The 17,727-nt window shown below is 35.3% G+C and overlaps 1 protein-coding gene across 3 annotated transcripts in view; it reads right to left on the bottom strand.

Moving 5' to 3' along the window:
* LOC136042471 (uncharacterized) overlaps window positions 1-17,727 on the bottom strand; it is an 82,314-nt gene that overhangs the window by 54,277 nt on the left and 10,310 nt on the right. For all 3 annotated transcript variants that reach the window (XM_065727430.1, XM_065727428.1, XM_065727429.1), the window contains exons 2-5: window positions 17,102-17,191; window positions 12,940-13,377; window positions 4,093-4,232; window positions 354-549 (exon numbers count right to left, since the gene is read on the bottom strand). In XM_065727430.1, the coding sequence (XP_065583502.1) occupies window positions 354-549; window positions 4,093-4,232; window positions 12,940-13,377; window positions 17,102-17,191 (864 nt within the window). The remainder of the gene's footprint in view (window positions 1-353; window positions 550-4,092; window positions 4,233-12,939; window positions 13,378-17,101; window positions 17,192-17,727) is intronic.

Here is a 17,727-nt window from a genome sequence, read left to right on the forward strand (position 1 = left end):
GAGACACTGTCTCTAAGTTTCTCAAAAGATCCAATATTTAATCTGGAATAAACATATCTTACCCTAGAAAAATTCCAGAAAATTCCACTATGTAAAATAATTGGCAAAGAACTTGAGTCCCAGACAAAATCCTCATGAATTTGCATTACGGTTATAAATAGTATTTTTCTCAAATAGCCAGTCTGTTAGCAACTTGAAGAACAGAGACGTATAATATCAAGTATGGTAGTTTAGATGAACAAAACATACCCTAAAAAACTCTTCGGTGAATCTTTAAAATAATTTTTAAAGCTAAAGACACAACATAACAATGATAGAAAAAAAGAAGAGAAAATAATGGATTTCAGACTCACTGCTTCCAAGTATTCCAAAAACCATTTTGGCAGCGAATCTGGATGATCAGGTCCCCCCAATTCTGCCTTGATTGTCCTGCGGAAAGCTTCAAGCTTTGTTTCCATTGCATCTAAAATATTCTTCAGAAGAGTCTGATTTAGACATGACGTTGAGGTTGATTCTTTTCGTAGATTTTCATTACAAGTAGAATTACACCTAGAAAAGGATCAATGAGAGCTACAATAAAGGCTAAACTACCGAGAATCATGTAATATAAACGAACTGACAAAAACCATTTAATTTGAGTAAAGAAACTTATACCTGAATAGTAGATTCTAAAAATGAACAGAAAAAAACCGATATGTCAAAGAAAGATGTAACCAAGAAAAGCCCAGAATCATGTTTATTATTTTCTAGTAATTCTAGGCATATGGGCCTCAGACATCTATTTTATGGTAAGTAGTATTTTCATTTGTGCAATCCTCAGGCCTCAGAGCGAAAATTGTCAATATTCAAACCGCAAAGAATGAACTTTTTTTCAATTATAGCATTTTGTTAGCATTTTGAACCGATATGTCAAAGAAATATGTAATCAAAAAGAGCCTAGAAGCATGTTTACTGTTTTTTTTTTTTCAGTAATTCTAGACTTATGGGACCTAGATATCTGTCTTCTGGTAAACAGTATTTCCATTTGTGCAATTCTTAGGCCTCAGAGCAAAAAATTGTCAAAATTCAACCGCAAAGAATGAAAGCCGGTTAGTCTATTACAATACTATAATTAGACAGTTTCAAGTTGCAAGGAAATCTGAGTCAAAATTTATTTTCAAAATATTTTCAGGTCCAAAGGACAAAACTTGTCCGACTTTAGACAAACAAACACAAGCAAGAAACTGCCTGTTTCAAATACAACTTCCTGTAAAAAAAAATTAAAGCTGAGTGTTTTTTCCAGCCCAAAAGTTGATACAAAATATAAGAACTAATTCTTGGTTTCGAAACAGTCTCTCAGCATTTAATAGAAGTTCATCAAAAACGTTGTAGAACCCATGAACAGATTTCAGGAAATGAGAAAAAAAATCTAGACCTTGACTTTTTATCACAACGAGGATATTCTCATAAAGATTGGAATTTTGTTGGTTCAAAAGCAAACTATAAACAAGAAGGCAGAAATTTTAACTCTTCCATCGTATTAGCATGAGACAACAAAACTTTCAAAAAAAAGACACAGATTTCTCACTGACAGCAAGATGGTGCTCGGGGTAATGTAAATGTTAAAACGCGTGTTTTTTTCTAAAACCTCCCATTAGCCGGTTTTGTATAAAACGAGAGCATCCAGAGGGGAAGGGAGTGAGCATTACCACCTAAACCCCCCTCCTTTCTCCTAGATTTAGAAAAATACTTGCATCTTCACTAATTGTTCTTTTTTTATCGAAATAAACTGCAAAAAATATAAACTGTCCTCCAGCTTCCATTAAATATTAATTAAAAGGACTTTCCAAAAAAGAAGTTTTAAAACTAGGTATTCTTTTCTTAGACCATACTGCCGTGCTATCGCGAACAACTAAATTTTCAAATAGGGATAAATCCATTTACTTAGACAGTGAAAAAACGGGTACAAAAGTCCAGATATTTCGATCACATATGCAGCGACCGTCATTATTAAAATTACTAAAATATTATAAATGAAACTAGTACTTTATACATAAAAAATTAATAGCTTTTTCGGTTATTCACAAAATAATGAGCTTCCGGATTATTCACTAGATTATTTTCTGAGACAGTTCACTAACTAAGTTCATTCAAAGTCTGAATTTGTGTCTGAAAATTGAGGTATATTTGCTTCTTTAATCTTCCCGAAAAGTAAAACTAATTTCCAATGAAAGTGGCAAAGCTTTCCGTGTCTTCTAATTGCAAACGAAATGTTGAGTTTATAGTTGTTTACTTGGATGGTCTCATTTCCCCATATATTCGACGTATTTTCAACGTAACACCTTAAACTAATCTAGTGAATATAGTGAAAATAATTCAATTCTATTTCTACTCAACTCTATCCATTCCATTCTATTTTCAGGTTATTCCTGATTTTTTCCAAATCTCTTTTGTCCTAGCGAAAAATTGTAATTTTCCCATGATATTACTTTCGATTATCGCAGACTGAATTTGTAAATCCTATTTCTTTTTTCATCTCCTGTCTCTTGTTTACTTTCCTCAAATTTCTTTTTTGTGCAAAATAGGTCATCTTCAACTTCTAATTTGACTCTATTTACAATTAAGTATCAATTCAATGACTTAAAATAGGCACCATCCAACACAAGGAATTGCTAGTTTTTTTCTGGTCATCTTATTCATGTTACATGATCATTCAATAAACGGATTAGTCAACCAAGAATTCTGTCGGCTAACACCCATACAGGATTATAAAATAGCTTTGTCAGTAAACTCTCTGAATTTGGTCACCAGCAATACTTTTGAAATTTAAAAACATCATCGTTATTCTGTATGTGAGAAAAATTTTCCAGATGGGAGTAAATTTTCAATATTAAAAGGAATCCGATTTGCATATTTCTTTCCAATTTTGCATATTTAATTAAAATTAATTAAACGAGTAATTAATAAAAATATCCTAAAGGAACAATTTTATTGAGTTTGAGTTAAAGTCTCTCGTGGAAAGCACGGAGTTTGCAAAAAGTTTATGTTCGTGTGTTCGATTATCGTGGTATCGTGATGCATTATCGTGGTTTTCAATATATGGAATACAGGAGAAGTGTGGGGGGATTTCCAGGAGAATAGTTGTCCGTAGTGGAAATTTTCCATGGAAATTATTTATAAATATATTCAAATTTAGAATTACGATCATTATTAATGCGCGGGGGGGAATTGTTCGCAGTGAAGAGGGCAGTTTCCACGGGGGAGAATTTCCCGAAAACAACTATCAGCTGGGAATTTTACTTAAAGAGGTTTTCTGCAAGAGCAGGGTTCCTACACTTTTCTTGAAATAATGTTCCAGGACTTTTTCATGACATTTTCTGCTGCTAGTCCGTCATGAAATAAGTCATTACAACAAAGTCTTGGCAAAATGCCGATAGTGTTATAATATCGGGATATATTTTAGAATAGATATGATATTGTATACATATCCTATTATCAGTATTATACTTCTGAAGGAATTGTCATCTTTAACAATCCCATCAACTTTCCTTACTAGAAATTTAACACAACTAACACAGAAGTTAATTTCTTCTTTAGTTCTTACACTGCTATTTCACGTAACGGTATCAGTTGAAAGGTTCAATCTCTCACAGTAGATCTGTGTTTAATTTTTATGAAATAAAGGTATTTTTTTAGAAATAAAAATTTGTATAAAACTATATTTTTATAAAATAAAAATTCTAAACGATTACTATTGTTAAAATATGTTTAAAAAAATTCATTTGTTAAATCTTTAACCCGTTTGCGTTCATTCACAAGGAAGGAAGACTATATTCCAGGATATTTTTATTTATTTTTTTGCTTTTTCCAGGTGTTTTCTATGACTGGAAAATTGGTTTTTAAATTTCAAGATTTTCGGTAGGCGTGAAAACTCTGGAGGAAGACTTTTCCCACGGGGAACTCCCCTTGAATTTCCTATTTTTAAGATAGTCGAAAACACTTGATGGGCATACTAGTAGTACTTATAATTTTTAATGTTTTATCCCTAACTATGTAACATTCCATGCAAATAAATTAAAAAAAGAAGAAAAAAAATCCTGAAAAATTTCGTACCCATTCACCATTTCAAATTCTTGTCCTTGGGCACATCTAACTGTATTTTCACTATCAAACTGAACAGCGTTATTCAACTGACTTATTTCAGAAGCAGGAAAGCTACCAGAGCTATGAAAACAACTTTCTTGAATATTACTCTACAAAGAGAACAAAGTTTATTATAATCGTTATATAAGAAGAATCTAGAAATAAAAATACAAAGATATCAACATATACAAAGTTTACTTGTGTGTGACAAGGAAGTGTACAATATCGTCACTGTTTGGCTTGTAAAGTCCAATCTGACATTTTCAAATTTATGAAATAATTGCCAAAAAAAGTTTGCTAAGGTGCATTCAAAGGTAGGATCTGTAGACCAATTGAACATTCAATAAAACTTTGATCTTCCCGGTCCTGTTAATCCTGTCTTCGACAAAGCTGAGCAATATTTTTTTTTTTTTTGCAACTATCTAAGAAGTGTGAATATGACCTTTTGACGTAAGAGAGACGACAGAAAGTTTGGAATTCAACTGTTTTAGTAACTTGATTTCGAGCTATTAGCTTCCAAGCTTCAGAGATTAACCATTCGACTTCATTAGGACTGAAAATTCGTAGAAATGCGAGACAAGGAATTTTTTTTTTTATCTGTCAATTATTTTTTGCAGAAAAAATTAAGGAATATACCAGCAGGGTGAGTAAGAATTTTCGGCACCTGTTACCTGGTCCCCCCTTGCATAATAATGGTTTTATGGCTCCAATAGGTTAGATTTAAACTTTGTGGAACACCTTTTGGTCTATATCTGCTAACGTGCTCTGTCCTTCCTTATTCTTTAGTTTATTAGATGCCAATAAACTGAAATATAGCATAGAAATGCACTAAACAGCATCTGAAATAAAAATACTACTACTACTACTACTACTAATAACTCACTGCGGCACCAAACCGCCCGAGGCCAACACAGCTACGCACGCTCCTCCTCCACCCTAATCTATTTAAAGCCTACCCCTTTACACCCTCCCAGGAAGTTCCCATTTCCTTTAAATCTTTATTTATGACATCCTCCCAACCCAGACAAGGACGACCTGCTTTCCGTGTAGCCCCAGACAGTTCGCCAAAAAGGACAATCTTCGGTAATCTGTCATCCTTCATCCGTAGAACGTGGCCTAGCCATCTCAACCTTTCTTTCATTATAGCCCCAGAAAGCGGGATTGAACCACACTTTTCGTACAACCTACTGTTTGAAATACGGTCAGTCAGCCGGGTACCCAGAACAATCCGTAGGCAATTTCTCTGGAAAACATCAAGTAAATTTTCATCTGCTTTTCGGAGTGTCCATGCTTCAGAGCCATATTTGACCACTGTCATCACTGTAGCTTCCAATATTCTAATCTTGGTTTGTAGACTTATCTTTCTATACTTCCAAACTTTTTTTAACTGTGAAAAAACACCCTGAGCCTTAGCTATTCTACTTTTAACATCTTCACTGCTCCCACCATCTTTACTAATAATACTACCAAGGTAACTGAAGCTCACAACCTGATCAATCTTTTCGTTACCTAATGTCACCTGTTCATCTTCACTTATTCCTAGCCTTAGTGACTTAGTCTTCTTATCATTAATTTTCAAGCCTATTTTAGCACCCTGCACTCGTAAAACCTCTAAAACTTCATTCATTTTGCTCACACTTTCATCTAATATGCTTAAATCATCAGCATAATCTAAGTCCAGGAGCGTTCTTCCTCCCCATTAGATTCCATGGTCTCCAATTGCCTTTCCTGTGCTCCTTAAGACGAAGTCCATCAAAATGATCCATATAAAGGGGGATAGAACACAACCCTGCTTAACTCCTGATTTAATACAAAACCAGTTGCTAACTTCATTTCCTACCTTAACCGCAGCAGTATTATTCTCGTACATAGCGCAAATCACTTTAATGTATTTTTCTGGTATACCATATAACGATAAGACCTTTGTTAACGCTGTTCTATCAACAGAATCGAAAGCTTGCTCATAATCGATAAAACTGAGGACCAAAGGTGTTTGACAACGAAGGGACTTCTCAATTATTAACCTAAGAGTGAAAACATGGTCGACACATCCTCTACCTTTTCTAAAACCGCATTGTTCTTCCCTTAAGACTTTGTCTACAGCATTTCTCAGTCTAATAAGTATCATATTACTCAGTAATTTGCTACCTACAGAGACCAGACTAATGCCTCGATAACTACGACATTCACTCTTGTCACCTTTCTTATACAGTGGTTTAATTAAGGTTTTCCTAAAATCATTGGGTACTTCCCCTTTTTTAAAAATCATGTTCATAATCTTCAGTAGCTTATTCCTAACCTCAGAGCCACCATATTTAAGAAACTCATTAATCATACTATCAGCACCCGAGGCCTTATTATTTTTTAATCCTTTTAGTACTGTCGCTAATTCTTCCTCACTAAACAAATCTTCCTTCACATCCAAGGTATCACAAACTTTTTCATTTTCATCTATATCTTTTCCTGCAACTGTATCTCGGTTTAGCACATTCTCAAAATGTTCCACCCATCTTTCTTTAACTTTTTCCTTATCACTAATTGTGGCCCCATTTCTATCTTTAACCGGGACTAGTCCGGATTGGCTACTCCCTTTCAATTTATTAACATGCCAGTATAATATTTTACTATTATGCCGTCTAGCCGCATCTTCCAGATCCTCAGCAATTTTATCCATCGCCTCCATTTCACATCTCCTTAGTTCATATTTTAATGCTTTCTCCACTTTCTTTACATTCCTTTTGTTTTCATACGACCTATCACTCAGACAATTCTTATACAAACCCCTTCTACTCTCTATTAAACCTAAAGCATTTTCACTAATATTCCTAGTTGCAGTGTTAGCACTCTTCCCTAGGACACCATCAGCAACTTCACAAATTGTTTTTCGGAAATTATTCCATCCATCTTCCACATTGTCAAATTTTAAACTCTCAAATTTAGTACTCAACCGTTCCTCGAATTTCTTTCTCAAATTTTCTTCCTGAAGTCTACCAGCATCATATCTTTCCGGGAGGGAGTTACTCTTCCGAAATTTCAGCTTTAAATTAACCTTAGACACTACTAAATGGTGACCTTTACTTTTAACATCAATAACGGCACTCCTATACACCCTAGTATCTTGTATTGATCCTGCTAGTCTTCTGTTTACAATAACATAATCAATAAGGTTTGCTGTCTTACCATCACGTGAATACCATGTCAACTTATGGACCATTTTGTAACCAAACACCGTATTGGTTATAACTAGGTTGTTATACCTACAAAATTGCAAAAGCCTATAGCCATTACTGTTTTCTTTTCCTACACCAAATTTACCTAGGCTAGGATTCCATCTATCCCTATTTCTACCAACCTGGGCATTATAATCTCCTAGCAAAAACACCATATTTCTACCTGGTACCCTGTCTATTTGCTCCTGTAACTGTAAGTAAAATTCATCGGAGTCACTAGTATCTCCATCAGTTGGTTCAATGGGGGCATATACTACTATAACTGATACCCTAAACTTTTTAGTCATAAAATGAGCAATTAGTATTCTATTATTAATACCTTCCCAGCCTAAACAAGACTTAGCAGCTTCCTTATTCATCATGAGCCCTACTCCCTGTCTATGTACCCCATCCTTCCTGCCTGAGTAAACAAATTCTATGTCACCTAATTTCATGCTTCCTACCCCTGGGATATGAGTTTCTGAAATTCCTAATAAATCCAGTTCAAACCGTCTGAATTCGTCAGTCAAAATGTCGATGCGATAGTCATTTTTTAACGTCGTAACATTCCAAGTTCCAATTTTCATGCTCTTTAAATCTTTGAAATTATTTTGGCCTCAAGAAAAGCAGTGATCCCGGATACCAGTGCAGGATGGGGACCAACATATCTTCTCAAGTCTACACCGAAGCGCTTAAGCCGGCTTGGAACTGGACAGCAAGAAGTCACTAGGACCTCTTGTAAGTTGGAGGCTTTGTCGAATGAAAGTTCTTAAGCTCTTTGATTCTCATTGAAGTAACTCGCATAGCTGCTTTTCCCTATGTGGATAAGTAGCGACAATTGTATTTATTATATTTGGTGGTGGTTTTTATTTGTTTTTAGATTAGTTTTCTTTTAATTTCCTATCTTGTGCTGAAGACGCCTTGTTTTTTTACAGGCGAAATATCCGCGTTGTTTTAGTCTTTTAATTCTACTGGCCGTCGTCTCGTTTGAAGTTTTCTTTTTTAGAGTTTTATCTCTCTTGATTGTTTATTGGAGGCTTTGTGCAATCCTAGGCCCATCTTGGTCACAACATGGTTTTCAGCACTTGGCGATGCTCTTCTATCAACAAGAGTCGAAATCCTGCACAGACAGTCCCAAGCCTATTACCTCCGACTCACTATATATGCATGCCTACAAATATTATGCTACTACGGGGAGGCAGCCCATAGTAGATAAACCAGCTAGGAAGAGGTTTTCAGCCCAAAAACGCCCATCAAAACAAACCAAGCCCAGAAAAATATCCAATAATCAGAATCCCGTAAGAGTGCTGTGTTGTTTACTAGGCTATAATTTCCTCGAGGGGCGCCCCTCCTCAAGTGGGAAAAATTGACCGCAAGTTTCCCAGTCTTGCAGGTACCCCAAAAAGGTCGAGGCAGCCCTTTACAAAGGGCTTTGTCCATAAATCTGGATCTTACACCCTGCCGCAGTTGTCCTCCTATAAGGGATCCTCCCACGATGGTGTTCTGTTTCACCATGCAATTTAACCCATTACTGGGAGAAGGTTTGTAACTCATCTGACGTGTGAGCACGGCAGTGGGCCCTGTTGAGTGTACATTTAAGGGGCCTTCTTCCTCCTCCACCTGTAATTATGACCCCCAGGAGAGGGTTTCCCAATTTCTATTATGGACCCCACTGGGACAAGGTCCTACTTGGTCTAAGCCTCCTATGGAGCAACTCTACCTATCTGTAGGGCATTCCCCTATCTGTTGTCCTCTGCTAAAACCTAGCATGATTATCTAATAGTTAACTAACTAATGCAACTAATAAATAGTTGCAGTAAATTGCAACTTTACTTTAATTTAGACTATAAAGTAAAGGACAAAAGTAACATATACAAGCTCTATTGTCCTCTGCTAAAACCTAGCATGCAAACTAATAATTAACTAACTATTGCAACTAATTAATAATTGTAATAAAGTACAGCTTTCCTTTTAATTTATACCCTAAAATAAAGAAAACACAAAAAAGCTCTATTGTCCTCTACCAAAACCTAGCATGTTAACTAATAAATAGCCCATTTGGCCTGATTGCAACACCTCACAAGCCACACCTCATAGAAAACACCTTTGAAAATTTAAATTAAGAAGGAAACTTATTAGAAACCCTGCTAGTACCGTAAAAGTAGACCTAAGTAGCCAATTTAGCCTGTTTGAAACATTTCACAAGCCAACACCCTATAGAAAACACCATTGAGAATTTAAATGAATAAGAAAACTTATTAGAAACTCTGCTGGTACTGCAAAAGTAGACCTAAGTAGCCAATTTAGCCTGTTTGAAACATCTCACAAGCCAAAACCCTATAGAAAACACCTTTGAGAATTTAAATGAATAAGAAAACTTATTAGAAACTCTGCCAATACTGCAAAAGTGGACCTAAGTAGCCAATTTAGCCTGTTTGAAACATCTCACAAGCTAACACCCTATAGAGAACACCTTTGAGAATTTAAATGAAGAAGAAAACTTATTAGAAACTCTGCTAATACTGCAAAAGTAGACCTAAGTAGCCAATTTAGCCTGTTTAAATCATCGCACAAGCCAACACCCTATAGAAAACACCTTTGAGAATTTAAATGAATAAGAAAACTTATTAGAAACTCTGCTGGTACAGCAAAAGTAGACCTAAGTAGCCAATTTAGCCTGTTTGAAACATTTCACAAGCCAAAACCCTATAGAAAACACACTTGAGAATTTAAATGAATAAATAAACTTATTAAAAACTCTGCTAATACTGCAAAAGTAGACCTAAGTAGCCAATTTAGCCTATTTGAAACATCTCACAAGCCAACACCTTATAGAGAACATCTTTGAGAATTTTAATGAAGAAGAAAACTTATTAGAAACTCTGCTAATACTGCAAAAGTAGACCTAAGTAGCCAATTTAGCCTGTTTGACACATCTCACAAGCCAACACCCTATAGAAAACACCTTTGAGAATTTAAATGAAGAAGAAAACTTATTAGAAACTCTGCTAATACTGCAAAAGTAGACCTAAGTAGCCAATTTAGCCTGTTTGAAACATGGCTCCGAAATGTGGGAACTTTAGAAGATCGAGGAGGATTTTTTTTAGATATTTTCAAGAAGAATCGTCTATGCAAAGTTTTGACACCTGTTTGACTGACAGAATATATTATACCACAAGTTGTACAAAAATATACTTTTATCACAGTTTCTAGGGCTATAGCGACAGAAAGGTTGAGATGGCTAAGTAACGTTTTAATGATGAAGGACGGCAGATCACCAAAGAACGTCCTTTACCCTCATCAATTTAGCGTCAAATTAAATATAAATAAAATTTATAAATAAAAATTTAGAGCAAAGTGTCCTTGAATGGAGAGCAAAGACGCCGTAAAAAAGGATCTTAAGGACCTAGAACTTCTTGGGATAGGGTAAACAGAGAAGCCTTGAATATATACGGATGGGGGAGGAGTAAACGAAGTTCTGTTGGCCTCTGGCGTCTAAAAACTGCACTGAGTGTCAAGAAGAAGTAAATACATTCTATGTTTAACAATTTTTTTTTCAGAGAAAGCTTAAAAAGTTTATTTCACTAGGAAATGATTTTTTGATGTTGCACAATTTAAAATTTTTGTTTATTTTTTGTATTCTAGGGGACGATAGAGACCTATGCTCAGTATTTTTGAGAAGGCACCCTTTCACATATAGGCCAACTTCAAAACTTGTTCAAAGAGTCTAAACATGTAAAAAAAAAAAAAAAAAAAAAAAAAAAAATGTAATACCTAAAGCTCATATGCACGACATTATTTTTTTTAAATCAGCCTGATTTTCCGCTCATAGTATACATGTTTTAAAAATGCAACCCAGAATATCCCTTTAGGCATTTCTAAGAGATATCATATCTAGACTATTTAAAAAAGTGCTTTTCAACATCACGAAGAAAAAATAGGCAATTCTTACTCGGAATCGACATTTGTCAGTAAAAAGAGTTTTTGTCTAGAATCAACATTTACGTGTTTTGATATTAAACGCATTCATCTTAAAGATATTCCACTATGTGAGTAACCTGTAATATTTAAGTTGTTGGTGATGTGGAGATGATAAGTCAATTTATCAAAGACAAAGACATATTACCACACAAGAAAAAAATAGGCAATTCTTACTCGGAATTGGCACTAGTTAAAGATAGGGGTTTTTGCCAATAATCTACATTTACGTATTTGATATTAAAAATATTCATCTTACAAATATTCCACTATGTGAGTAGCATGTAATATGTAAATTGTTGGAGGTGTGGAGATAGTAAGTTAATTGATCATAGACATATTACTACACAGGACAGCAAAGGGGCTACTCTCCTATATGATTGCGATACCTTCTAAGAGAGAGGATATTTGGAAGCGCGGTTCAAAAGACTGGGCCAGTTTTTGAGTACTTTCTCCACATCCTACCACCGAGCACGTCGGTCTTAAGTAACGTTATGAGTAGACGCGCCAAAAGGCTATTTCCAAGATATACTAAAATTTTCTGTGGCCTCCTCCTTTGCAACTATAAAGCTCTGCCTAAAAACCTTTTGATATATTTACTTCATTTAAGCCAGAGCTAAAGTAAGGGTTTATAATGTAGTCAGGGTTTAAGTCCTTATTTTAGATTTATTGTTCTTGTAATAGTTGTTTCTTATTCTTTTTACATTATATTTTTTTATACAATTATATATGTGCATACTATAAAAAACAAGCTTTTGAAATAACCAGTGTGGTCCGAAAACGTAATTAAAAAAGATGATGATTTAAATTCAAGCTGACTCTAACAGACTTTTAGCAACAGTGCCATCGATACTAAAACTTTCTCATTCTGAATTAAATAAGCGACGGTGATAAATAAACTTGTTGCATAAACATATTATATTTAATGTTTCACTGTAAATGACACAGACATGATTAAATACAATATATACAGTGAAAACAGTACTTATTTCAAATAACTTTGGTTTCAGAAAAGATCAATAATACAACCAAATTTCTAAATGTTTTTATATTATATAGTTAGATGATCTTGATTCATTTTCAGCTCTTGACTAGCAAAGTATTGGCTACATTTTATTGATGACATAATTTGTTGATTAATTTTGAGCCTTATCTGGGACTTTCAGGTTTGATAGCATTTTATTCCTTAAGTACATTGAAAATCAGGACTGGACAAACCTTATTTCCAGGGTGGGGCATGATGCACTTAGAAATCAAAGAATGTTCAAACATGAACTTCACTAGCGAAAACGTGGGAAGAAGAGAGGTAGTATATTTCAGATGTTAGCTCTTCCTTCTACCACTCCCCCCCCCAAAAAAAAAAAAATATGTGACAAACTTTAGTGGTTCCGTTCACTTTTCCGTGAGTTTCAAATAATCTAACAGATTTGGCAGATGCACATCTTCCCCTGCTCCAAACTAAATTCCAAATAAATTATGTTATATATTAATGCAAACTGGGGGTCAAGTCCATAAACACACGTGGTACGATGCTTATTTATGGGTACATTCTTTTGTATTTAGGGGGGTTTATTTCTAATAGCCCCATTTAAGTCAATCCCTAGAAAACAGAGTAAATCTTTTAGTGTACCTTGTTCATGATTCTCCCAGTACTATGACCATCCATTTCTATATCCAATGAATCTAATCGCCTTAGCTGGTGCTCATTTGAACTCTGTTCTTGATTGGCCAACCATGCTAGTACCTCAAAGGACTTACTAGAAGAAGGTGATGATGGTCTCTCTGATGCTAGAGACCTTTCTTCAACGAGTTCCCTACTTTTATGAAGTTCAGTCAACAAATCATCAACATTAGCTTTTTTAAGCTCTATGTCCACAAAAGGTGAAATCTGACCATCAGCTAATGAGGCCATAGTACCACCCGACGAAACAATTCCATTGCTGATTGGATCGTTTATTTCTTTTGTCGATGAATGAAGCCATATGTCAAGCGACGTTTCTCGAAGATGAGCAGGGAAAACATTTACTCGCACTGTCTCGTTTGTTGACGAAACACACTCAGCAGCAGTCTAAAAAAAGAAAAGATCTTCAATGATAAAAACCAAACAATTACAATAAATAAATTAATAAATAACATATAATAAATATTATCAAATATTAAAAATATGATAATACCATGAACAAAATGTACAGCAAAAAATATATATATAACAATATCATCAATTTAAAATATATAATTTTAATTAATAGACGAAAAAATCCCTTTGATCAATGACGAGATTTTACTTACGTTTTTTTCGTATAATTTACGAATTTTATTTCTCAGTTTTTGCCTGTCCTCCTGACATGTATATTTTTTTATTTACAAAACTAATTAAAGCCTTAAACCTTTTCAGGTTCATTGTTCCTATTCAGCTAAAATGTGGCATTTATGAGTATCACAAAGAAAATTCCATAATTTCGGAGGCAGAGTCAAACTTAAGAGTTTCTTGCTGATCGAGAAATTTAGAATATGATTTCTTGATTTGAGAGCCAATCAACTTTTTGTTTGCGAAAGAGGAAAAAATCTCCAGTCTTCATAAGGCGTCATAAGCTGGGCTTTTTCACATGTATTGTTTGACTGGCTCTTTGTCTAGCAGACCTTACCTTAGACCTTGGATCTTCCTGTGCCTTCAGAGACGTTTAGGACATCTAAAAAGAGTCAGCAGTAATCTCTTATTGCACCGGCCGCCCAGACATCTTCCCGTTCAGGTTGGATTGAGGCATTGAGGTTTGTGAGGTCAGCCCAGTAGCTACGTCGTAGGTTGTTTTTAGGGCGTCCTCTTCTTCTGGTGCCACGTGGCTACCACTGAAAGACGACCTTCGGTAGTCGAGTTTCGGGCATGCAGATCACACGACAGAAGTATCTCTACTTCTTATATTTGATCATTTTGGCTACCAGAGGCTGAGATGTCTTCTGTTGTATAGTAGCGTTTGTTACCTAGTGGGACCAGTGGATATTTCGAATGCGCCTTAAACACATATTTTCTAACGCGAGGAGTTTCTTTTCAAGTATTTGATCTATATGCCAAGTTTCAGAACCATAACAAAGCGTTCAGAAGACGTTGCTGTTGAACAGCCTCAGCTTGAGTTGGAGAGAGTACATCTGGCTGCCCCAAATTTGAGACAGTTTCCTGAAAGATGCATTAGCCTGGCCAATTCTTAGCTTGACTTCTCGCTGACAAAATCCTAAGTTGTGGATGGCACTTCCTAGGTACTTGAACTCTACGACTTGATCTTTCGTCTGGTTATTGCATCGTAGTTGGAGTTGAGATCCAGTGTTGGCCATACTTTTGGTTTTCTTGGCATTTATCTTAAGGCCAAAAGGTTCGGCAGCGTCCCTTACTTGGTTAAGGTAATGCTAGAGCTTTTGCTTGAAGGACTCTTGGAGGCTAATATAGTCAGCGAAATCAACATCTCCGTGTCTCTTATCATCCAATTGGATTCCATGTCCGTCGCAGGTCTGGAGAATGTAATCAATGATAAGAATAAATAGCAGTGGTCATAGCACACAAAATCGTTTAACCCCTATCATGATACAAAAAAAAGGATACTCCCGTCACTTGTCTTCACGCAGCATTCCGTGTCTTTGTAGAAAGCTTCAATGATTCGTGTGAGATTATCAGGAATACCGTAGTATTGGAGAAACTTCCAAAGCGTTTGGCAATCTATCGAAAGCTTTATTGAAGTCTATAAAGACCTAGTAAAGCTTATTGCGTCATTCATTAGGCTTTTTCTAGCAGAATTCTAAGAGTAAATACAAGACCAGTGCATGATCAGTTTGGCCAAAATCCATGCTGCTCCTCTCTGAGATGTTCACTCAACGGAAGTTGGATTTTGTTAATGAGTATAGTCACCAATAATTTGCTAGGTATAGATACAAGGCTGATACCTGTCCAGTTTTGGCACTTTGCAGTGTCAGCTTTTTTTAATACTTTGACGGGAGTACTTTTTGTCCAATCCATGGGAATTTCTTGTGTTCTCCAAATTATAGAGAAACATGATCCATAAAGTTATACATGTACTTACTGAGCATCTAATTATTTCACCAATTCAGTCTTTCCAAGGGGACTTTCCATACTTCAGCTTCTTAACTGTTTTTCGTATTTCCCCACCTGAATGTTCTTTCATATCAACGAATAGATTTAGAAATGGCGTGTGTGGTATATCTGGAGTATCCGCGGGTGGTGATCTATTTAATGAATTTTTGAAATGCATCGCCCAGGCTTCGTTCCCTTTATCAGGGTTAATAAGAAATCATCCAACTTCTTCTTTGACGGGTCCATCAACTATCTAATCAACTATCGTAACCAACAAACTATCTCATTGGAAACTATCCCATTGGTGATATCCCCGTCTAGCAGCTTCTTCAGCCTTCTGAGCTTTCTGTTCAAGGCTACGGCATTTTTCAGCAGGGACGCTCTTCTTTATAGCCTTATCCAGCATAGCATACTCTAGTCCAAGAGGGTGTCTCGCATCAGAGGAAAGAGTCTTAAGAAGAGATTTGTTCTTGTCAGCCCTCTTCTTTATCAGATCCCACGATTCAAAAGGGATCCATTCATCCTTTGGCCAATTTTCATACCAAGCGTTTCGTAGGCAGTATCACTGTAGGCTTTTCTGTAGCAGTCCAAGCTGTATCTGGACTTTCATCTCGCAGCAGACCCAGGGTTAATAAAAAAAATTAAAAACGGATTAATTAATTCTTTTCATTGCAGATTTTGATTAGTCTTAAAGCACGCAAAACCTCTAGTTAATTATAACACATTTGGAAATCCCCTCTATCGCTTGACGATCTAGGTATTTTTTATTCTTACATTTAGTCCTTATTAATAAATACTTAGTCCAGACGATCTGGACACTTTTGATTTAAATTTACAATTTTTTTTTACTTTAATCAAGCACTGAGACACAATACTGACTAGAGTATAAATAGCCAATATATATAGGCACCTAGGGATTTTCTCACCTAAATAAAACAAAAAAAAATTTAGATAGGTCACGAGTTTCAGATAAGTCGGTTAGATTCCTAATTTTGGGGAAAAACTTGTGTGACGTTAGCGACGACGAAAAACTCAGTGATGTTATATTTATATACATTTCAACAGCATAATTTAAATCATTTTTCCCCTGGGAGTGGTCGTATCGGTTTTAGTATCTATGACGAATGCAAAGTTACACAAGAGGACAAAATAGTTTGAACAAATAAAGAAGAAGGCATGGAACAAGGAACAGCGAAAATCACTCTGAAGAGCTAGAGAAAAAGGCATCAAACAAAAAAACAGCGAAGATCACACTGATTTGCAAACGAAAATGCTACACAATGAAATCCGCAGTTATAATTGCAAAATTACAATAGATTCAAGAAAAGTGTACTTGGCGCGTCTGTGACCGATAAACAGAAAGGACGAATTAATTTTTAGTGTCAGGGACGCGTTTAAAATTACATAAGATGACGAACAACTCAAAAAAGCAAAAGAAAAGGGCATAGAACAAGAAACAGCAGCAAATCACATTGAATTGCAAACGGAAATGTGATTTAAAACTAAATATAACTGCACAATAATTATGCTATTGCATAATTTAGACGTTAAAAAATATCAATAGAATAAGGAAAACAGCGAAAAGACTTGCAGAATTGTCACCAGAATAACACTAAAACAGTGTTAAAAAGTAATAAATTGGAATAAACTTAATAATTTGCAAATTATCAAAAAGGATCCACAGAAGAAATAATTGGCAGAAAAAGTAACCTACCTCTAAACCTTTTTCACTGGCTAGGATTTCAAGATTAATTGATGTTCCATCTGCTGTAGGTTGATTTCTAATAGAACTATCCATCCTTAACTGTAAGAACATAAATAAATGGTAAAAAGAACAAAAAATAACACAATGAACAAACTGAGCCACTGAAAAAGAACTCTAAAATGTAAGAAATTATTAAAAGAAGAAAAAAAAAATCAAAGTAAAACTATCTGTGCAGAAAAGCAGCAATATTTATAGAAATGAATCAAATTGAAACGATCAAATGCCCAAAAAAAAGTAAGTCCAAGTTAGGAATACTGCAAACACTACTGAATAAGTGGCCACTCTTATCTTAAAAAAAGCTAAGGTTCTGCAATTAAATAGATGTGGAGCCTTAGAAAGTTTTGTAAAAAACCTGCTTTACAAAAACAACACTAGCTTTGGTAGAAAAAATCTAAGCAGAAAAAAATGGCCAAGTTTAGCTGGGCTGTTCAAGACTCCCACACACCCTGAAACTTCCTAGCAATGCTCATAAGACCTGCCTTACCTTTCAACCTCTGTGCTGTTAGGTATGTGAATGAAGTATTTTATGCTGTAATTGAACAGTTGATTTTTGAAGAAGGGGAAGTAACTAACGA

The sequence above is a fragment of the Artemia franciscana genome, unplaced genomic scaffold (genome assembly GCF_032884065.1).
Source record: "Artemia franciscana unplaced genomic scaffold, ASM3288406v1 Scaffold_1336, whole genome shotgun sequence".
NCBI lineage: Eukaryota > Metazoa > Arthropoda > Branchiopoda > Anostraca > Artemiidae > Artemia > Artemia franciscana.